This window comes from Heliconius melpomene, chromosome 1, assembly GCF_056956725.1.
Source record: "Heliconius melpomene rosina isolate 202511_hmr_F chromosome 1, ASM5695672v1, whole genome shotgun sequence".
NCBI lineage: Eukaryota > Metazoa > Arthropoda > Insecta > Lepidoptera > Nymphalidae > Heliconius > Heliconius melpomene.
Window position 1 is genome coordinate 13826847 of NC_140389.1, and position 25260 is coordinate 13852106.

The 25260-nt window shown below is 32.9% G+C and overlaps 1 protein-coding gene across 2 annotated transcripts in view; it reads left to right on the forward strand.

Annotated features, from left to right (window-relative positions):
- The window catches only part of LOC146541595 (LIM domain transcription factor LMO4), a 121295-nt gene that overhangs the window by 47107 nt on the left and 48928 nt on the right, over positions 1 to 25260 (forward strand). The window contains exons 1-2 of one of the 2 annotated variants that reach the window (XM_085189492.1): positions 3264 to 3594; positions 23985 to 24349. In XM_085189492.1, the coding sequence (XP_085045618.1) occupies positions 24057 to 24349 (293 nt within the window). In that variant the 5' untranslated portion in view covers positions 3264 to 3594; positions 23985 to 24056. Of the gene's footprint in view, positions 1 to 3263; positions 3595 to 23984; positions 24350 to 25260 lie in introns of those variants that run through there. The other variant, XM_085189502.1, reaches the window with a different exon arrangement.

Here is a 25260-nt window from a genome sequence, read left to right on the forward strand (position 1 = left end):
ACTGAAATTTAGTAGATAAATATTGAACTTCTTTAATAATATCTACATCTAAATGTACCTTCTGAACCTAGAACTTCTGCCGAGACTTTAAAGAACGTATAGACGAGTTAACCAAAAGATGTTCGAACGAAGTTCATAAGTGAAATAATTTGAATAAGTACATCATAAATTAGGTTAAGTCACCACCTAAGGCACGTCAGAACTATCTACATACACTAATAGAAAATAGCGAACCAAACCCTTATGCCGTTTAAGATTTCGACAAACGGTACAATAATGCCAAATTAACAAGTTAACAATCGCACAAATGTAGTGTGGGTGACGCTGGCTGCAGCCTGGCACACGGCGCTTCTGGTGCATCATTAAGGAGCATTCACAGAGTCCGACAATATTCTTCATTTGCGTACCGGGGTCCGGGGTCCGGGCGGTCGTGATTTGGCGCATTGTGTCGGGCGAGCTGGGTGCCCGCCCTTACAGCGTGCAGTGTGCTGCCGCCTTAATTGTACTCTTGTTTCTGCTAAACGTTAACTGTACTAAATGTTAATTCTTGATAATCGGCGCTACGGTTTGCTTTTTAACTGGTTGACGCAATCAAACCTTTTTATTGTGACTTGCTCTCGTCCTGAGTATCTCTTTGAGACAGCGTTCTCCACTTCATATGCTAAGTATTGTCTGATTTCAACATAAACAAATAAATATTTAGAAATAAATAAATTAATGGAGATTTTGAATTAGGTTTGTACCCATTACCAGTTACCCAGTTATATTTATTAAATCGTCGTAAACATAATTTACCATAACTAATAATGCATAAATTAAATATGTACGAAGATGACATACAACATGACATACAAAAGTTAACCTCATAAATAAAACGGTCACTTCTCCAATGTAACATAATTAATATCTAAGTGACTTTAATGAAATGCAACGTCGTTTTTTTTTTTAAGAAAGAAAAAAGTGTAACAAAAGTCATTACTCACAGCAGCGAGCGGGCGACGTCCAAAACAAATCTAATAACATCAGCCGTGCCCACTTATACCTATTAAAATTTCCTAACCGCCTCTAATAACTTATCATCCACGTATCCAATTAAAATGTATATAATATTAATAATACTGGCATTCACCTGTCACTAATCTATTCCCTTAATCGATTGATACGGTATGGAACTCTGTTCTGAAGGTCGTAAAGCTTGGATTCGAAAGTCAGCGCCATAATATAATGTAAATTAAGAGAAGTGATCGTTGTATAATTGTGTCCATACACAGCTATCAGGCGTAAATTAGAGAAAAAGAAATAAACGTGTGTTGTTTTCTAACATTTTTATCTCGAGAAATCTCGAGTGTACAATGATAAACTCTAATAGTTCCTCTAAGGTTCTGGTGGAGCCACTAAACTATTGACTTATAGAGTATTACAGAATTAATTTAGCGCCCAGTCCTGGCGCAGGGGCACAGGCGTGGGATTGTCGACGCGACAGGCAGTGAGTTCGATCGCCACTTGAGGACATATTTAATATTTTCATTTCTTCGTCGAGGCAAAGTGTCTTAACACGCAATACCTCCAGAATTCGAACAGAACCCGAAACGAGTGTCTATTAGGTTCCCTCTGCCTACCGTGCTATGTACGGATAGCGTGAAATTAAAAAAAAAATAAATTAAATAAATAAATAATATTGCATATTACGTACATATAGAAAAAATGTAATTATTATATTAAACCTAGCACAAAGTTACTTGATAAATATAATATTTGTTAATATTTTTTTAAACGAAATATTACTTGTAAAATATTCAATTTTTTTAATATAAAATTTTACTTTTCAATGTTTTAGTAACCAATTAAATTATAAGCAAAATGCTTATGACTAGTAATATCCATTGGCCTTAAATAAAGATTATTAAACCAACTGTGTCCACTTCGCGTTTTTTATTCATTTTATTTTTTTGGTAGTGGTTTTGAATATAATTTCATTTCATATAATATATTTTAGTTTGTTTTTAAGCTAGATATGAAAACGATATAAAGCCAAAATATATTTTTTATTATAAATAGCCTGAGTTCCGCCGGAAGTGCCTCGAATAATTAGGCGAAAAATGGGAAACGGAGTGTCTAGACACTAGGTTCCCTCTGCCTACCCTGCTGTATGCGGGATACAGCGTGAAGATTTAATAAGATTTAATTTTAATTATTTTTCAAAAAGTAGACAAGAAATGCGGCAGCTTATCGAAATACGTTGATTATGAATAAAAAGTTCACAAAAAATCCACCTGCGCCCGCGCCACCTGAGCGACCGACCCTAACTAACTTTTATTATATGATACCACCAAACTATTAAATTTTTACCAAAACTTTACATTCATATTAAACGAGTATAATAATCATTACAGTCTCTACACGTATTAGCAATTAGTTATTTCTCTATGAATTATTTTATCAACCTACAGTCCATACAACGATGTATGGATATGGATATGTTTTTTATAGTTTTATTGTTTATATTAATTTGTTAAAGGTTTTATAAAATGTAATAATTATCAACATAGTGTTGTAATTCCTAATCGATTAATGCAGTAGAATTGAAGTGAATTATTATTACTATTAAATCATAATAGACTGATGGGAATGGAACCCACAACCTGTACAGTCACAAGCTTGTGCCCCTGCGCCACGACTGGCCTCAATCTAAAAAACTATTATTTTTTATTTATATTTAATTTATAACATATTAGTTATAACTTATCTATTATAGAGCAAAATGATCGGTGAATGTTAGAGTAGAGGGGCTTCACACACTTTGCACCTACGTATGCAAAACCGTAGGCCAGCCACCTTATTAGCTCGACGTTAACAGGCATTCAGCTTCATCAAAATAACTCATTCTGACTTATTTTACTTCAGTATGCAAATGCACTCCAATTAGCGAGACTAACGTTCCTTGGTCGGTATTACTCATTATTTCAATTTTTTTTATACTGCGACGCTGTAATTAACCAAGAACGAGAACGAGTCCTTCAGCTTTGTTTACTAAGACTTAATCTTTGTTGGTGGAGCTCGATTTTTAATTAATTTAATTAAATAATTAAACAGTAGGTGAAGGTTGCGGCCCTCTCACTCAAATTTAAAAAGTTAACGTTCATTGTCGTAATGACGACTTGCCGAGTATACAAGGGGAGGCGAATTAATCAAATAATACCGCGGCGGTGCGGGGGGAGCGCCCGCCGCCGCGCCGCGCCCCTCCCCGCGCCCCCTCGACCGACCGCGTGGCTCAGTCGCGACCGGAACGCCGTCTGGGGAAGTGTCGTCGATCCCCACGAACGTATCTACTTTTTTCGAAGTTCTCTGTTCAGTTTTTGTTCTAAAGTTTTACGAGAAGGTTTTTGTGCTTCAAGTCTTTTGTCCTGTCGTACTTGAAGGATACGAGACTGCATTCGGCGGTGTAGTTAATTGAGTTAATACGTTTAGTGTTTTTTTTTAATTTTGTTATTGTTAAGTTTTTTGTTTGGTGCATCGTGCCACTACGGAGTTTGACGGTTCTATAGAGGCCCCAAGCCTGGACGCGCGATACTTACCTTTGGACAAAGCCTTTAGGTAACTAATTTGAATAATTATTTAGTTTTTTATCTGCAAATTAAAACTTTCTTTGCCATGACAACAATGTAAATTGTTTGTAAACAAACTTTTACCTCATGCTCATACCTATATATCATTTCGAAGGCGGAACATTGTATTTAAACAATATAAACATAATTCACAATATGGTTTTTAACTTCGAAGAAGATCCTTCTATAAGCATGTTGCTGAACAAATACCACGTGCAGCTGCTGATTGTTCAAGGAGACCTTTACTTAGAAATTCAACAAAGCATTATTACATCAACTAGCATAAGGTTTACCTACGCTTACAGTATTTTATTTAGACGAGTATTTAACATTTTTTCCTTAAAAACTATTATTTGTAACTAACAACTTCTTTAGATAGGATTCTGTGTACCTGTATATGTTTGTTGGTTGATAGTAATGCATGAATACAGATATTAATAGAATTCTTTTAAACTCAAGAAATGTTTTTATTCATACCGCTATACCTTTTTTTACCACTAGCAACAGCCCGTTATCAATAAATCAGCTATCACTTTGAATTGGCGGGAACGATATTAATTATTTCACTTTCAGGTGAGACTTAATTACAAAAAGATAATTAAACCATTAAAGATTTATTTACTTTGAACATCAATTATGTTCTAAATAAACCTCCTTTTAATTAAAGCTTCAACGAAAAACAAATAGAGGTGAAAGAGGGCTGAGTCTCACAACCCTTCATCATCTTAAGCCAATTTGAAACTTTAATTTTAGCGATTACTTGATTTTAGCGCAAAAAAAAGATATTGTCCAAACCTACGCCATTTAGCCGTTGAAATGGTTGCTAAAAGAGCCGGGTTGAAAATTAATTTTTAAAATATGTCTAAGCAATATTACACGGACCACTTCATTTCATCGCCGGTTTAATTAAAAACGAGTGCCCGCTCCCCTCCCTCCTTTTCGGGTTGAAGTACACCCTGCCCCCCGCATGGGCGTCTCGCTCCGCTTATATTTAGATAATTGTACAATCATCTAAATTAACGAGTCTCTCGTCCGGTCCTGGCCTCTATTGTTTTATATTTACGTGACACGGTACGGTGACATACTATTGTATGTTTTTTTTTTATTTCTACTTACTGCAGCAAAGTATAATTGGAATATATAAAAAGTTTTTTTAATAAGTAATATGATATTATATATTAAAAAGAGTATAAGAACTCAAGCTCTTATAACTCGCAGTGTTGACAACAGTGATAGAGCTCAATGCAATTAAAAGTTTCACTACGTGCGTGGACGAGGCGCCCGCGCGCGAATATCTATCTTAATTTATGCCAGCGATAAGGTTGAGTTATGAGAGCCAATTAATAACTTATTTCAGGTAAGATTTTATCGAGACTACTATTAAAAGATTATGAGAGCGTTCCAGATTGACTGCGAAAACGGGTGATTTATTGTTTTTTCTTTTAGTTTCACGCTGTATCCCGCATGTAGTAGGGTAGGCAAAGAGAGATTAGAGTTACGACTCTTCGCTCCCAACTTGAGTGGCGGAACTCAACGCCGTGTGTTCTTCGACATCAGAGCGAAAAAATAATATTAAATATTTAATATCCTCGAATAGGAATCGAATCCACAATATGTTTGTGCTCCTGCGCCAGATTTATTGTTTCTAGAATATATCTTTATGTATGACTTTAATATTAAATAACGATATTACAAAAAAATATTAATATTAAAGAAAAGAGCTATAAATTCCCATCAAGTAAACATCGATATGTTTGCATGGAAACTTCCTTGCTTCCATTTTACAGGATCTAAATTTAACAAGCGAATTAAATTAGCGTATACCCTATCATGTATAGCTCTCGCCGAATTAAATGCATCAAGTAATAGAAGGACAGATGGAGTGGGCAGCGCTCCCCGGAAGGCCCCAGGCGATCTGCCTAATGAACCCGCACCACCCCCGCAGCCTGATTTATTAACGAATTAAATGCATTCTGCTGCACCCTCATGCGAATATATCATATATCTAGTTAAATGTTAAGATTTCGACTAATTAATTACGTGATTAAAAATCAATTAGTTATTTTTTTATGTATATTGGATTTGCTACTCATTTTCATTATGAAATTATATAAAATACAGAAAAAGACAATTAAAATAGCACAAAAAGTAGCAAAAATTACATAAGAATAAAAATGTTTAAATTACATATTATTCATGAAATAATTATAGAGTACCGCTATTAATAATATAAATATAATATTGTCAACATAATAGCTGGCAATATACATTAGCAGTATTGAATATATACGGTCTATTATTGTTGCATCCATTATTCAGTACCGGGCCGGTAAGGGACCGCGCGCCGGCGCTGCTAAATTATTAAACACGCGTTATAAACACGCCACCCCAACTTGTTCTTAGAATATTTGTACTACATGGAAGCAAATCCAAGAATCATTGCTTATATCTAAACTTCGGTGTCTTCTTGTCTTCAACATTATAATATAGGTATGGCTAGTGCAAAGTGCTGTTATATTATATTTATGCCGATAGTAAATCTAAGGTAAACTATTTTAAGTTGAATAGGAATTCTCATTGAGTCAGTGGGCTCACACACCTGCTTTGATATCGCGCATACCCTCAAGCCCGTAAGTTGTGGAAACCGGTTCCGATTACAGGTTATACTAACAACAAAACTACGTATCCTTTTGGCGGAAACGCACCTCTTGCTGTAGATCTTTACTGGAGAAAACGGAATAATGCATGTGTGTACCAGTATTAGCTTTTTAAAAATAATATTATATATATTTTATTATGGCTCTAAATCTAAAACAAATGTTTATTTTGGAATGGTTCATTTCATTGCAACTAGTATAATGTTTGTTCTTTAGATCTCTTCATAGAATTCATCCAAACGATTTAAGCTGTGTTCTTATTTATAAGTTGGTCATTCACTTCTTATATAAGAAATCATTTTAACACTTTTTTTTTTATAAAAGATATATGTACATAGATTGCAGTATAAACTGTAAAATTTGTTAAGATGTTTTTCTTGTTAAAGCTTAAAGTTTATGGTTCCTTTTTTTAATAGTCACGTTTTTTATATATGATGTTAATATTATATTGGGTTATCTAATGTTTGCAATTGATATTATTTTATAATATTTATCAGAATAATATAATTGAGGCCAGTTGTGGTTCAGGGGAACAAGCGCGCGACGGGGTGTGGGTTCGATTTTCACACAATGAAAATGGCAAAAATAGAGAAAATATCATTAATTTTAAAATAATTATAACGAAGAAATGTAAGATCCGGTTGTCCTTAATTTCCATGTGCCACTCAGAAAATGCTAGTCATTCTATTTGATTATTGCAATTATTAAAAATTTTAATCCACACTTAGGAAAGAAAAATAATTCTAAAAAACGTATTAGTTTTGTAAAAAAGTATAATAATTTGTTTGACTTTTTTCGTAACTTATATAGAGAGATTGAAGTGCAGAGATAACCCTGGGCTATTATGATTATCATGATTTATTGGAATATTCTGTGATTTTACAAAGAACCGACCCTTATTCTGCCTTAAAACCTTTCTTCTGATTTAGATGCTGACTTTACCTAATTTAAATAAGGCACAAACTAAATACAAAAATAAAACCGAAAACATCCATTTTACTATATTTTGAATATCAGATTATATTCAATAAAAAAAAAAACAAATAAAATGTTAATTTTTCTATTTAAAGCGGTAAGAAGTTCAAATGAACGGCTATCGTTAGCTAATAACGGCTATATAACGTGGCAAGAAAGAGTCCATATTTCACCCGTGACCATAGCAACGCGCGTTACAAACACGCTAAGATTATAAATTCTACCTCGTATGAAAATAGTGTAGGGTCACCAGTCCATCTAGACATTACAAATGTCTTATGTCTAACTTAACAAGAATAATTTATTTTATAAGTGTTGATAGATTTTAGTGTGTGTCGGTATTGGATGAAACGGCGAAATTTAAAATTAAAATGTCTCTGAATATTTTTTCGTTGCTCATAACATGTAATTAATTTTAACCTTTAAACTTTATCGAAATAGCAAGCAAAATTTTAAACAATATGTAGCTTCATTATCGGGGCGTCCGGATCGCTAACAGCAACTAAGTAGATAACAATCAGCTTGAAGGCTTGTTCGAGACACGAAATTAATTAAAACAAGTTTGTTCGCGGATCCTATGCAGTGAACAAAGCCGTGCTGAGTCACTAGGTAATTACACTATGGCAGACGCCTGCGAGGCGCCTCAAATCCAACGTTATCTTCGAACTCATTACTATGAGCTGGTAATGAATTTATGCAAAATTTGACACCACCAGCCAATAAACGTTTTACCATTTTTTGTAAATATCTAGCAAAAATGATATTACAACATCGCTGCTCTTTAAAAGTTTTAACTTGTAAGTTATATTCGAATGCGTTGTTAAAATTTTACACTTCGATGCCTTCGATTATTATAGTTAACTCTTTATAAATGTTCAAAACTTGAACCAATTTTCTCTTCTTATTTTGTGGTGATCGCGCCATGTCATCAAGAATTTTAATTATAATCCATGATTAATTATGTGGAACGAGGGAGGAAGAAGATGCCTGATTGATGAGCCGACTTGCTTTGGTTCTCGGTTCGCATTGTCTTATATTAATTACGACTTTTAACATTATACTAGCTTTTATTGTTTTCAATGTAGTGGGCGATATAATTTAATTTGTTTAAAAGCTGAATCACGCGGTTATTAATTTTGTGATCATCTCAATTACAATGCCTATTTATAGAACGCTAACGTCATTCAATTTTGATATTATTATTATTTATGTACTTTTGGATAATGTTAATAAACTAGGTCATTAAACATACAAACATTTGGTTTTATTTATAGAGTTATTTAATCTTTTTTTTTTAATTAAAACGTTTTATAAGTATTTATACAGCTTACATTACTAGGTAATAATTATAATCATTATTTTATAATTTAATAACTCATTATTTTATGATTTTATTTAAGTGCAAACAATTTATCTACGGTAGACCTGTATACAATGGGCCATCTGTTAGTTGAGTGACGACTGACGATAACCAAATTCTATTGACAGAAATATGTACACTTAAGTAAATTTAAGAATATTCAAATATCAAACTTGATTGTATTCTTTTGTGGACGCATAGAATATATAAAAGCGTGAATTAAATATTAAGTAGAGGTATTATAGGCTTTCATTCATAAATTCATATTTTTACAAATCGATTTTTTATGCCATATTCGTAGGTACTTTTAAAATGCGAATGAATTCTTATGTCATGGTGCATCCTCTTCAATTCTGTTATTAAAATCCTATAATAAATATAATAATGGGTCATTTTAATATATTGAAATTAAAATAAATAAGAAAAATATTTCTAGGGGTCCCAAGAAGTGAGTTATATAATATACAATTATTATGAATTTGAAACAACTGAACGCTAAGTTCAAAAACATTTAATTATTTAAAATTTAATGTTTTTGAAGATAGCGTTCATTAAATAAAATTACTTGTCATAATATTATAAATAGTTATATAAAAAAATAACAGTAAAAGCACATTCACTTTAAGTAGGAACACTTTAAAAATACAGCATGAAAAACGACGAGCAAAAATACACCGAAATAGTACGTACGTACTCATTATTCACGTTACGTGCTTTTTTTATGGACAAAGCATTTATAACGTCAAGACAGAGTTTATGTTGCATAGAATGTGAGGAAGCTGTTAAGACATCTAATTAAAATTTTCTGGCTTCGTACACTTAGTGGACGGGTGCGTGGATAAATACTAATGCATTATATCTGACTAGAAATTAGACATTGTAATTTTCTGTAAAGATTATTTTCATTATTTTCTACTTAATCTTAATTTATTGTCATTTAAGGCCATCATGGTGTATTGGGGCAGTGTCTGATTGTAGACTTTAGTTGAATCTTTGAAAGACTCTAAACACAGTGGTTATGGGTTCGATACCCACTCAGGGGAGCGAACTGTTTTAATTTCCCCTCTATCGAGATAGAGTTATGCTATTCAACATGCTTTGTCTTGATTTCGGATTACGTAATGTAGAGATCAGACCATCTTGGACATTACATTCTCTCTGCCTAACCTGCTATATATGCAATATGAACTGTAAAGTAAATAAATATATTTTTTATTTTAATGTAATTAATATACCTACTAATGTTTTCAATTACCTACATGTTTTATTCACGAACAAATGTCGATGCAATTCATTTCAAACATCTATTTCCCACGTATTTCGAAGCCGTCTTCTGCAGTTTATCTAATCTCCTCAGGGCGGGATATTTGCACGCTGATAATATGGCAAATGACCCATTATACACTGCGATTTACGATGTTTCTTTACTTTTCAATCTTAGTATTTTTCCGTTGACGTTCATAAAAATGGCGAAACGATGTAAATTTTTATTAAATTTATCAAATATTTATTTTTAATTGAACAGAAATTAATTTACTTTATTAACAATTTGATCGCCTCATTCAATTATTTTTAATAAAAATAAACAATTATGTATATTAAAACCTTCAAAACAAATTTAACATAAACAGTTCACTCACCCTGGTGCTGGCTGGAGGGTGGCCTAAATTGGCAGCGGTTCAAAAGGGTCCTTCCCATACGTTAAATACGCAATTCGTGCTCAGTACAATCAGCCAAATGAGCTCGCGTATATCCAATCAATTACGCATCTTTTTAAGACACTTGGGGTGCTCTATTAGGATTAGTTATCTTTTTCTTGTTAAGTTATTATTATAATTGATTTTTTGTGAGATGTAATAAAAAAATGTCACTAATGTCTTCATTTGTTTATGGATCTAAACACACACATAATTTTACACTATAATTTTATATAAATATTAAGCTGTTGAATAATTGTGTGTTTTTGTGTTATAATTAATACCACTATATATGATATATTATAAGTAAATAGTTATTTCTTTAATTTCATAATAATTATTTCTTCAAAATTATTTCTCTATTGTTTATTTATACTTTGATTTATCACATACTATGGCTAACTAAATCTGTCTGAGGGATTCGTACAAATCCTAGGCGGCTATGCCTCTGCAGTTAATGGCATCTATCAAATCCATTAGTCAGAAAGCCTGGGCTAGTTAATATTCCCGTTAAAGGGTTTTCAATAAAAGAATATTTGTATTATGGTAGATAAAATTAATTCGCAGAAAATAGTAGTTTTACAAAGTTATTGTTAAAAATGTATAAAGTGTATATAACTTAGCTGAACAAAAAATGACATATTAGCACTAAAACCATTTAAAAAAAATTGGCCATAAGCATGATACCCCAAATCGTAAATTTCTTAGATATTTTTTTTATTTTATTTTAAAAACTATATCCACGGGCGCATAGTTGCCCGTGCCTTTTTTATTTTATGAAAGTTCTTTTAATGTGGCGTACTTAATTTTGGGACAATTTAAACTGTACTTATATCTAGAGCTTATACTAGAGGGGTTGGGTGAGACACCTACCGACAATTTTTTTTTTGTTTTTTACATATATTGTTATAGTACATTTCATATCTTTCTCAGTCTTTTGTATAATTATTTTATACATGTATTTATTTGTAAACATAACTACATTTGAACAATAATTTAATTTGAAATAAAAATAATTACGGCGACTCTGAGTCTGCAGGGAAGTAGGGGCTGAAGGATCCCGCTGTGTCGGTCGTTAACAACACAAAAATAGATAAATTATTTTTATCTACCAATTTACCCTACTCTATCGAGACATTAATGTTTGACGACACCTATCATTTACCTATAAAAATATAATTATCAATACTTAGAATTGCATGCGAAACAATTCTAAACCATTTACCTTTATTTAAACTATTAGAACTTTTTTGTGATAGATTTGTTTTATTACTTTTTTAGCTTTATGCCTTTCCCTTGCGGTGTATCCAAAGAGAAAGGATTGAATTTATACAAACACTTAATAAAAATATAAAATATTGTTAAATATATTATTAAAAATGCGAGGCTAATGAAATATTTAAAACTTTAATTTCGTTGCTCTGGTAACGAAGCAAAATACGACGCTGAGTTCAGCCACTTAACACGCAATGCTTCCAGAATTCGACGAATAGTGGGGAACGGAAGTGTTTTAATGGGAACGGAATATCTTAACACTAGGTTCCTAGCTCCGCTGTGCGTACCTTGCTATACGCAGGATACATCTTGAAGCAAAAAAACAAAAATATCTTTAACATTATTTTAATAAAGTATAATTTATTAATTACATTCAACTTACAAAGTTACAAATAAATAGCAACGGATAGGACATTGAATAATAATATTTAGTCTTTTTTTAAAATAAATGTTTCTCTTCTACCGTTGCGATGAGCAAGCGAGCGCAGGCTACGAAGCGTATCTCCGGCTGCAACAATGCCTTATCTCAGAGGTTATGAAACTGTGGTCCGCTTGTTTGTCAATAATTAATATTTAAATAGAATGTATTGTATAAACGTTTTTATCCTGTAAATAAATCAAGCCTTGTGTAATATGAGAAAAAAAAAGACTAAATAATAATACTGCTATATATTTTTTTATTTATAATATAGAATTAGCTGGGGTGGTCCTTGACACTATCATAGGAGAATAACTCCTAATATGATGCATATTGTTAATTTTTATTATTAAAAATAAACTCTCCACTCTTTTCCGTAAACAATCATAATATGGTATTTCTTATAATGATCATTTCTCTTTTTATTCTACAAAACAAAAGAAATGTAAAAACAATGTGAATAGAGCATAACCACTAAAATGGGTTTTAAATTTGAACATCCCTGTTTTATCTTATCATTACCGCCCCATCCCAATGAATTACCATAACGCTCATTTGCATGTACCGACGCCCGTTATTTACGAATGGGAGATGACGGATTTTCTTCCGTTCTTGTATGTTGGGCCACCGAAATGAATTACTGCTTTCGGTGTGCGGTTGTTCCTGTACTGTACATCTACTTCATTTGGTACTGATTTTTGTTGTATGGTATATATTGTGAGTTGATAATAAATACCTAAATAATATTTAACTAATAACTCTTTAGTAACTTCAACATTTTCTTTCAATAATTTTGAAGTTAAAGATAAGAGATTTATATATTTCAAATATAAAGTGATAAGGAATAAAATTCGATAAGGGCAACATTATAACTGTAATTTCGTTTGCATTAATTCAGATATTCTCAGTATTAATAAACATTACAGACAAACAATCAATATTAATTACAATCGCTAGTATTTTTTTAAAAATATCAGTCAGTAATATAAAAAAGATTTCCTTATTATACACATATTTCTATACTCTGTTGAAGCTGCGTAAAAAATGAAGGGTTTATCAGGAAGGTATAATGAGTCTCCCTAACAAATTAAAAAAATTAAGGCACTACGAAAAAAATTGTTCATCAACCATCTGAACGCAAGTAATATTCGCTTGTAATGTTTTAATGCGCACTCAAAATTAGGGAGCACTGATAAAATGGGAAGCAAGTCTTAAATTACTCACTTACAGAGTAGTTATCCGAAAGAGCTTTTAAATCATTCACAAAACACTAATGGACGTGGGGGGTGAGGGCGCGCGGGGCACAGGAGGGAGTGGGGGGCAGCAGATGTAGTCCCGAGCGAGCAATGAAATGAAATAGAGATATAACAATACGAAGGTGTGTGTCTGAATTACCGTGGATTGCAATTCGACAGTGCGGTGCGCCGCACGACAGAACGCGACGATGGCTCTCAAAGACATTAAATAACTTATAGAGCATTAAGCTAATGCGGTCATTTGTATCCACTTATACTTTTAATTGTGACGATTAAAATACGCCTTTGTTTACACATTCGCTAATAGCTTCATAATTTAATTACAAAAGCATTTACTTATTAACGTATAAAATGTTTAAACTACAGAATATGAGTCGACCAGGAACGTATCTTAGATCTATAATTCATTCCATTTACATGTTGAATAAACTGAAGCACAGAGTTCCGGGGAAATGTTGCAGGAATAATAAATGTCGAGGGGTCTGTGAGGGGAGCCCGAGTGCCATTATTATCGGCGGCAATTTAATTAGATCCCCTGCGTTATTACCACTGATTCGTTTTATAATACCGCTCTAATACCCGTCCGACGACTGCAGTGCTCTTGTTTGTTGTAGAAAATTTAATATGACAATTCAAATTACAGCATTGGGAACCAATTACGCTATCACATGCTAGGCCCGCGGTGAGAGTCACGATGTAAATTACTACCTTCGTCGGACGCAGCTTTAATAATATTGTCTAAACTATAATAACTAGCGCACGAACCAAACAAAACTGTAATTTAATTATAATGTATTATATTTTATGCCTATTTGTTTCTTAAAATGTTTAAAAAAATATTTCTTAAAAACCATAAAATTACCTCCTTGACTTTGGAATTTAACTGTACGCGGTCGCTCATTGATTGGCTTCCGCTTCTTCGATGTTCGTATCGAATTGTCGAAATTCAATAATTATCTTCAACACGATTTCATTCATAAAAAGTGACAAAAAAGTGTGAGAGAAAGAAAAAATCTTCAAAGACGAGATACGCACTTTTTGTAGGGCCTGCACCCGATGTTGCGGCGGTTGTCGATTCTCAACAGTTTCGTTCCGTGTTACTCGTAGTAGATAAGATTCAAAGTAAGCAGGCGGTTATCAGTGCGAGACTAAACTGGTTGAATGGAAGTCCAATCGGCATTCATTCATTGAAGCTGAGATGCCTTCACGCGAGGGAAGCCACTCCGCTAACTACGCCAGGTGCCACGTGTCCCACTCACTGGTCTTCATTTAAATTTTTATTAGCACGTTACTTGTAAATTCTGTTGTTAAAGCGTCTATGTCATATTAAGAAGTATTTAGGTATATTATTAGCAAGTTATTTAATGTGATGCTAGATTTAGTAAAATTTATTTTCTGCCCCTTTGATCTGTGTAAACAGGTCAAATCAAAGAGAAGGAAATGTGTTAGTTGTATTTTTATTGCCAGCAGTAATAAATTTATGAGTCGTAGGTATACCTACCACACACGCACCCACGCCACTGCTCATATACTAAAATTTTCACAACACTATAAAATAGATTATGTAACAAAACAAGGACGCTATATACATTACAATATTTTTTTCTGCGTATTTGATGAAGATATAAAAACCGAATATTATTTTATTATAAATACAATAAAAAAATATTTTTAAAATATATTAATATTCTGAAGCGAAGCCCGCTTACTTCCCTCACCACTTCCCGCTCGCTCAGCTCTTTGTTATATGATAACCTTCTTTTCTTACAGAAGTCGGTTAATAAAATATAAGTGAAAGACAATATTAATTATTTTTGTATTATATTATTACTTATGACTTGAGGCCGTCGTGGAGCACGGGCACTGTAAATGCGACGGTTGTGGATTTGCTTCCCACTCGGGGAATTAAAATAATTAATATTTGCAATTCTTCGCTCTGGTAAGGAGATAAAGCGCGGCGTTGAGTTTCGCCACTCAACTAGCAATGCCTCGAGAATTTTTTTCTGTGTTTTGTGGGACTGTAGACTTGGATATTATTTCAGCATAATACCTTCACGCAATTTAAAAAAAAATGGTTTTGACAGATAGAAAGAGGTTCAACAAACAGATCCTATTAAGGTTCTATTTTTTTCTTTTTAGATAAAAAATGGTTATTACAGTTTATATAGTACAAATATTATACGTTTGTAAGGTTATATGTTTGTGATATTCAGTAGAAATATATTTAAAAGAATCACGGACATACAATTGCCTATAAATATAAAAAAACAATTCCACGAGAAGTATTTTTATTGGAATTAATTGGGTTTAAACAAATTCCAAAATAAAAAAAAACATTACACTATATATTATAAATCGTAATAAACTTAACAGAACATAAGAAATATTTATAATATAGAACTTTGCAATAGCTCCTTAACTACTGATGTAATGATTTTATATTTAAATTTGAGCCAAAATTTCATGATTATCTCTAATTTCTCGTCAAGATAATTTATCTCATAGGCCTAGGTTAAGGAGAGATATATTCCTAAATAGAATACACATTTTTCCAGCAACGCACTGAATTTGTTTTAGAGATAATTATATAAACATAGTTTGTAGTTTGGACGCCAAATGTTACTTTAATGACATCCTTGACCTGATATTAATTTTACGCTCATTTTCACGTAGTTCATAACCATGCACACTGATTGATGCCCGAAAGATATTATCGTCATCACGATATCATCGCGAAGGAATAATCTTTACTACATACTTCTCTCTATATGTATAATAAAAATGTAACACATTGGTATCTGTACATTGGGTATATATGAGAATTTTAATTATTGAGAGCATTTATTAATGTATCAGAATCCAAAGCAATGCTTTTGAAAATTTTTGTTTTGTTTGTCTGTGCATTTGTTCACGCAAATCTCAGAAACAGCTTTTTACAGATAAATTAAGATTAGATTTAGATAATTGGGAATATTCGTAATAATATTTATATTTAACTACTTTCATTCAATGATAGTAAAGTAATAAATCTAACTATCATGACTAGGCAAACAATACACAAAGCAAAAAATTCCACTTTAATTCATTTCTGTGACATTTTTTGTATCACGTCATCTTTTGTCCCTTCTATAGAATATTTTTTATTAAGAGCCTCACTTCGTATATATTATGTAGGGCTACCATCTCACTTTAAATTTTTGACATATTAAAAGTAGGAAAAATACATTTCAATCTCATGTTATCCAATCCACAAATCCAAATCAAATCCCAAATAATATAATAAATAACCAGGTTATATTAAAAAATCCCTAATTATTAAATATCTATAAAATGTTTTTATTGAGCATGGTAACCCTAAATATGACAAACATTCCCGTCTGCGTTTGAGGGGATGGAATGTGGCCTACCTGCGCGAGAGTCGACCACCGCTAATCAATTTAGCTTTATTATCGTACTATAATGCTTCATAATGATTTCTAGTTTTGTTATTTGCTTTCCTCTCCAAAGTAACAGAGTATTTGTTCACTTGTTAAGAGTTTAATTTTAACTCTCTTTTTTGATAATAACCTGTCCTGGATTTTTTTATATTTAACGGATATGATTCGTATGGGAAAAGACAAGGCAAACGAGCGTACGGAGCCCACGATCCCGTGTAACACAAAACTACTGTACTACTAAGTACTTCTGTCATAATTTTTTTTTTTTTGAACATTTTTTTACGTAAAAAACATTTTTAAAAATAAATTTCAGCAACTATAAATTATGACTCAACGAGTCAGTTATTTAATATCATTTTTGATTCGCATAAACTAACATCAAAATAAATTATTATTGTAACACATTTTAATTGGGGTGACGTATATAATCGGGTCACAAGAACATTTTAGGGGCCACCTGGCATCTGCCTGTCATGGCATTGGTACACAGATCGGGATCTATTGCAATTGGAATAGTTCTTATTTTCTATAGTATAAGATTAATATTGTAAAATCAATATTTATTACTATAAATTTTAACTAATTCTATGAAAAGTTTTCTTTAACTTAATTGATATTATTATATAGCTTAGACATTCTATATTATTATTATTAGTTAATATAGATGCTGTGAAAATGTTTATTTATGTAACTGACGTTGTTGACAATCTTAGGAGTTGGCGATAAAGTAATTAGTTCTTTGTTAACCGACTGTTCGCAAAGGAGGATGTGATGTGTTTATCAGTCTATGTATGTACTATGTACGTAGGTATGTTAGTTTGTTGTTTCTGACTAAGTATTTTAAAATAGATATATAAAAAATAATGGTAACGCTAACATTTTTCTTATATTTGGTGAGTAAGCATTATTTATTCTTCCAATCAAAGTTTAAAAAATACATACCTACTTCTATATGTTAACTATGAAATAAGATATTCTGACTTAAATATTTGTAATAACGAATGTTTTTTTTTATATATTTTTTTTTTGAGTCATACATTGATAGTGGAATCACAACAAATCATTCAATCATATCCTTATTTTTAAATAAAATTAATTCACCAGCTATTTATTTCATCATTATTAACAAAAAATAATTAACAATATTTAATACAAATAATTGCTACACTGCAAAGAATGCTACACTGCAATGAACTGCAAGATCTTACTATTAGGTAAATATTAATCCGAAATTCCATTATAATATTTTTTTAAATATTGAAGTTATACATTTTATCTTTCACAATATTCACAAAATATACATTTTAATTCCGATACTACATCTTTCGTTTGAATTCGTCTCATTTCAGATTTAGAATTAGCCACTTTATTTTTGTACATTATATTTGAATGGCGGACACTAATGAAGGTCGTGCATAACATTCAACCGTCATCTTATATCATTCTGTAAAAATTACGAATAATTAGCTTCATCAATGTCATTTGAAAGGTAAGTTTTCTATATAAAACCCATACATAATATAATATTTCATTTTATAATAAAAAGTTACTAGACTTACTAGATTCTCTACCTCATTATAAAAACAATTGTTATATTGTTAAGGTAAACGTAAAAGAAACCAGAAAATGATACACGTGTAACAATTATTAAGTTAAAGAATGCTTAATGAGGTTTGTTAGCATGAACAGAGCGGGACTCCGGTAAACTCTAATTAGTTTAAAAACAAAGGCATTTGATAGGTGAAATGACATAAGCGAGTCCTCGGGCTAGAGCTAATGAGGTAGTAATGAACACGATTACCATCTGGCCTGGGCCATTTATTTGAGACGGGAGTTTAAATCGTTAAATAAATATCAAAGGCTGCTTTGCAATGATGCCTAATGTTCTTGTGTTATCCAATTATAGACTGTTTTTAAATTCAGAGTATATTTTATTAAGTCTTGTTTGTCTTCTACGTTAATTTGTTTCGCAAGGTAGAGCAAAAAATTATTATGGCTCTTCGCATATAAGGACAGTGTACACGAGTGGTTCAAGTGGTTAAATATATATTTATTTCATAATTAACAAACGGGTACTATTAGTTATAACACATGACTAGGTACTATTATTATTTTTTTTATTAAAAAATTGATAATGCACACGTATGTGTTTACACCGCAAATAAACACATACGTGTTTATTTGCGGTGTATGCCATCAGTACTGAAAAAAACCGTATGGTATGTGGTATGGCGTTGTAAGAGACGACTATAAGAAGAGTTTACCCTATCGGGTGACCCAGCATATCTCCAATACCCCGGCTAAGAAATTGATTGTTTTCGCCTAAGTTTCCGTCGTCTTTCTCGTTTTCTGTCGGTGCGCCAAACCTCCTATTGGCCCTACTTCATATGGAAACTGTTCTCGTCTTTGGGCTCCAGTATCATCTTGAGCCGTTTGATCGTATACACCGAAGAGCCGTTAATATCGTTGGGGATACAATGATCTGTGAAACGCTTGTCACTTAGGCTTTGCGTAGAGACGTCTCCTCGCTGTTCGTTTTATGCTGCATTTATCCTGGAGACTATTCTGGGGAATTGTTTGACCTGATACCTGCCGCCGAATTTTCTAACCGCACAGTACGTCACAAGCCCGAATAACATCCTCACCATCTAGAGACGTGGCAGTCTACTACTATGCGCTTTCATAGAAACGTGAAATAATCTACCTGCAGCAGAGTTTCCCGCTCGATATGACATGATATGTATCAATGCCGTTTCAAAATGTAATGTTATTAAATTATTAGTTAGATATTATCCTCAAGTATTGGACCATAACCACGTTAATCAATATCCTCTGCACAGATCATTAATAATATCCATTATTAAATGAAGCGCTTTCATTTATCATTTATTAAAGAACAAAAATAAAGTATCAAATCCGTTAGATTTTAAAGTTGTGGTTGACATCGCATGCACATTTAACGGTTGTACATCATTTACCGCTTTACCTTAACTGTACCTCGTAAAAACAAAATTGACAAATTTAAATTTCACGTCGAATAATTTCGTGTAAAAAATGGCTACATGTTCATATTATAAATGTATTTATTTATTTATATTAAGATTTGCTTACAATGTGCACCATAAATATGACATTAAAATTTATTTTGGTGAAAATATTTTTTTATAAGTACTTTAAAAGTCATATGATATTATTTTTCTTATTTTAACGTAAAGTTTTTTTAAGTTAATACATTTTTTTTTAAAATATCTGAAACAAAACAAAACGAGCCAGCAACTTCAGTGTACCCACCCATCAACGTATTGCAAAACAATGGATGGCTCTTGATGCCTAATTATTATTTATTTTGCGAGGACTTTACCTGATTGTGCAAAGTGCGTTGACTGATGAACAATAGGCACGTTATCAGTGTTTGCCCATCAGAAATGACAATTGCCTGTTGTCATTTAACATTGTAACCTTTTGCGTTGTAGGAAACACATTAAGCTGATAAATTAATGAGCAATTCAATTTTCAATAAACAATATTAATGATAAATTTAATTTACATTAATTATCTGGGACTAAAATATTTAATCACTGTTGTTTTAATCTAAAGTGCTTTTTTTTTTGTAAAACAACATTTAACTTTGTATATAGTACTTACGAAATTTATTCACATGCTATTAAAATCCAAAAATATACGCCAATTCCTAAAAAACGATTACCTAAATCCTCACAACCACTACTTCGGTTCTCGTAGTTCGGACCCTTCACGCTTGACCGCCTCTAATTAAGAGCTGGTGAGAGCAGGACTTGCAGGCGATATTGAATGCGTTTGTACGGTCATTACACGTGTTTTTCGTCACGACACACCTGTTTGGCGACAATGACAAATCCTGGCCCATTACTGTCGAACAAAACGATCCACTTAACATGCGTGACGAGTGCGACTCGTAAAATTTTATTTCAGGTTAATAAAATGAACAAAACCAATGGTCATTATTCGCGCAAGGCTTAAATGCTTACGTCAAAAAATATGTTTATTACGCAAAAATTTTGACGTTAACATCTTAAATATTAACTTTAATCACTCGATGAAATTATAATATCTAAATGCAATTATTATGTTTGTCTTTAATTGATAAAGCCTTAAAAGGCAGTAATTACATATCATAATTATTTAATACAATATTATTTAATCATAGTCGGTAATATTTTATACATTTTTCATCTTAATAAAAAAAAGTGCGTTAGCAGTATACCTATATCTGTAAGTCAAAGTTTCTAAAAGATGGCGGTTATTGCAAAAACAATGTTCGTATATAAAATAATTTATTTTAAGCAACATTACTCATGATCACCCACAAAAAGTCCATAACATACCTATAGTAAACACATTACTAAGAGCGAGTTATGGACTTTTTTGTACAAATATTTTAAATGGTTATTGTTAATGGCAAACAATTTAATTATTTAAGCAACAGAAAATAATAGATTTGTATAGTTATAATATTAATTACACGATTCAATTTCTTGAACCTCGGTGTAATCGCTGCAAAATTCTATTAATTTAATTAAATTAATAAAAGCTATTTATTTTTTTATATATATATTTTTTTATCCATTTACCTAAGTACACGAAAATTTTATATAGAAAACGAAATTTATAATTTTACTTTTAAATGCAAAGAAAACAATGCTTTAAAAATGAAAAATATGGTTTTTATTTTAAAATTATAAAAAAAATCGATTAATAATATTGCTTCGCTCTCACATCACGAGAAAACTCAAATCGAACGGTTCATTTTGAGGTCACGTCCGATGAATAATGCCGCTTGGGCCATTAACGGTCATTATATGCAAATAATATTATACATTAGCTTCAAGCACTGTTCTCATTATGTATATACTTCTATCACATTTGTTTGTGATTGTAGGAACCTGATATCGCACGGTATATAATAATTTAATAAAAGAAATCATAAAATAAAATATATTATAGTTAAAAAACTTCTTTAAAAGTGACAAAAATTGAGCAAATACTTGTCTCATAAATATACCATTAGCAATGATTGTCATGGACCCTAAGCGGAACATTCCATTTGGAGATAAGGGAGGTGAAGAGGTGGTGCCGGTGCAACATCTTCCCCCCGGCTCTAATTAGGCTCACATTCTCATTCCGTTTTCGCGTTTAATTTTGTCGGCGGTTTCGCCTTAATTACGTTATTCACGGGCCCCGCTGTTGTTCTTGAGACCGTGTGGAGTTAGTGACCGATTTTATGAATTAAACTTGATCATTATATAATGTCTGATATTATTGATTCACTAATCATCATAAAATAAATAGTATTAAAAAAAAATATTTGTAACATAAGGATTATTTTTGTGACAACCTACCGTACTCCACAAAATCAATTTTACTATAATTTTTATTACATTGTTTGTACTGCTTAAGGTATTATGTAGGTGATGGTTGTTTTAATATATTTGACAAAACAAAACTAAAAATTTAATCGTTATATCAAATTCTAAAAATGTGCTATCGTTCAAAAAATTCAAGAATAACAAAAATAAGCAGCCTAACAGGATGACTTACAGTTTCGTTAAACATTTGAATGTGCAGTTCATCGCTGTAATTGAAAAAAATCACTTAGCAGGTAAATAGAGGGCTGTGAGGAGGCTTGTTGCCTCGCTTCTCTTTGTTGTTGGGCGGCTGGTAATAAGATTTTTAAACGGCAACAAAGTATCCAATCAATGGGGCTTGAATAATGAAAACGGCACCTGCCAGGTTCCCAGGCCACCCTCAGCCTAAACACGCACCACATAACGCGGATCCCAAATAAAAAAGCAATTTACTGCTTTATTACTTATGGTTCAAGGTTCAATATTCTTGTAGCTAACTATCACCCTAGTCACTCGATGTGAGACTTAAACAGACATACATAAGTTTGAGTAATTATACACAACGGTATTTCATGGTCCAAAAATTATTTTTTATTTGCCGGCATATTACACGTTTACAGTTTATAAAACCTGTAGGTAATATATTTAAATATTACTGTTTTAATATTTGTAAGGTTTTAGACAGTACAGGTTAGAATAATGTTTCAAAATATTTTATTTCCTTATATAATTTAATATGTATAACGTTTCTTTTCATGCCGATTGCAAATGTCCCATTTATATATATTAAAATGACAATGTCAAAGTGATATTAGAGTGGAGCGTATAGGTCATTGACACAAACTGGAATAGTTAATAGGCGTTGTACAATCTCGTTCCATTCTAAAGTTTTTATTGTGGTTATAAATCAACCGTTAATCCAGCTAATGGATGCCCAACAAGTCCGATTACAATCTCCGAAAGCTGGTACGTGCTACAAAACACGTGTTCGCGAAATTAACAAGACAAAAATGTAATATATGCGTAGCCACTACCCGGTAGATCAGTGTAGTTCGGGTGCGATTTAACGAAGTGCTTATAGGTGCACGCGACGCCCGCTCATTAGTACGCACGCAACTCGGTCATGGGGTATTTTACACGCCACCTCTTCTACCTGCTCGCCTGTCCCATATAGACGTCATCAGACATACTTGAATACAAATAATACCTATCCTCAGGCTCTGATATTGATTTCAGAAATGTCTCTTTGTATCATCGTCATATCTCATTCAAGACATGCCTAAAAATAACAAAATAGTTACAACCCTTTCCAATGTCGGACACAAAAATTAACCAAATTACATTTAGCAAAGCAAATCGGTGCAAAAGAAAGGGCTACTGAAATAATTGTCTACTTTACTCTGAGAGAAATAGAATTACAATCTAAATTAATTACGCTTTTAAAGCGTCCGTTATTCTTAATTAGTTTCTGCACCGCAGCGGAAGCTCTCGCGCTCGCCTCGCGTTCTCTTAATGAAGGGTAGTTTCAAATCAGTGCGTTTGATCAACTCTGTGCAGTCTTAATTACGGCACCCGTTTCGCGCAGGACAATCCGGTAATTTATGACTACATAAGCTTGATTATTCTTTAATGAATACTTGTTTTAAAACGTTTAATTAAGTTTTATGGCGACAGGAGCGCTCAGACGGCACAGGCGTCCCGCCGCTCCGCTGGCCGCGAGCTAATTGGATCGGGTTGACGCACCGCGCCGCGTCCCGCAGAAACTCCCATCTCGCTCATAATTGTATCAAATTGCTAATTGGAATTTTTTAATGTACCAACCAGTCTGTGGATCTATGTGATGTTTCAAAACTTTAAAAATATTTGCAAGGTCAATTTTGAGAAACTGCTGCATATTTATATTTATATTTTTAATTGCAGGGCGTGTAGTTGTGGTGGTCGGCGTGAGCGGTTCCCGCTCCAACCGTCAAGCTGGCAGCGAGCGCGTTGAGCATGAACCCGCACTACCACGGGTACGCGGAGCTCAGCTCGCCACACCCGCCCTCACCAGAGGCAGCATTTGCAGCCAACGGACATGATTACCCACACAACAACAATAACCCAGCACTCAAAGAATGCGCAGGATGTGGGGGCAAAATAGTAGAAAGGTTTCTTCTCCACGCTCTTGATAGATATTGGCACCATGGATGTTTGAAATGCACGTGTTGTGGCCAAGCCTTAGCAGACATGGGTCGCTCATTTTACTTCAAAGGAGGAATGATATTATGCAAAAGCGACTATACAAGGTGAGTCCATGAAGTTCTACATATGTACGTCTCTCTCTCTAACGTTTACAATACTATATCTAGTAATAAGTATACTCAAAGAATCTTATTGAATTTTAATCTCGACACAACGATTTCTATAACCATTTTTAGGCACGTTAATTAGTTTCGGCTTATAAAAAGCTATTCGATTCACTTTTGCCGATCATCAACATTGATTATCCATAAAAGGTAAACTTTTTAAAGCATTATCTAACAATGACAATAGCGTGTCTGTCAAACGTTTTGAACGCTCAAAAAAATAAACTGAGAAAGCCGCAGGCGCATTGTTATGAAAATACTCAGAGCCGTTGCATTTTCTACCTGTGAAAGAGGCAAAAAGCACAACTTGGCGCATCAACCAACCGGTGGAATCTACAAAGCCGACTAAATTGGCATCGCGAAAAAACTTAAAGGGCTAATTTGGGATGCTGGCAACAAAGTTTTTAGTATATATTGTCGCTAATTAATGACATGTCCTACCTACCGCATTCTGCCTCAATAAGATAATTATTTATGAAGCAAAGTTTTTATATTTAATGTTTAAATAATGCTAAAACCACATTGACTCGCCTCAGTCATATGAACATACTATTGTAGAGAATGATTGTAAACGAAAAAGCCTTCGGTCCCGCGTCCCGCCCTCGTCTCGCACGTGGACCGCAGCTGCCTCGAGGCGCCCGAAACGTTAATTAGCTAAACGCAAGGAATTCGACCCAATTAACTAAGTCCACCACCCCGGTGTGGTACCCCTGTACACGTCTGCCGTTATAATTACACTCTGATTTTCCGTGCGTGCAAACCTCACTCGTACTATATTATATTGATTTATTTTTGAGTTCCCTGTAGATATTTGCCATTCACGGAGGAAATATAAATTCGTTTTACACTGA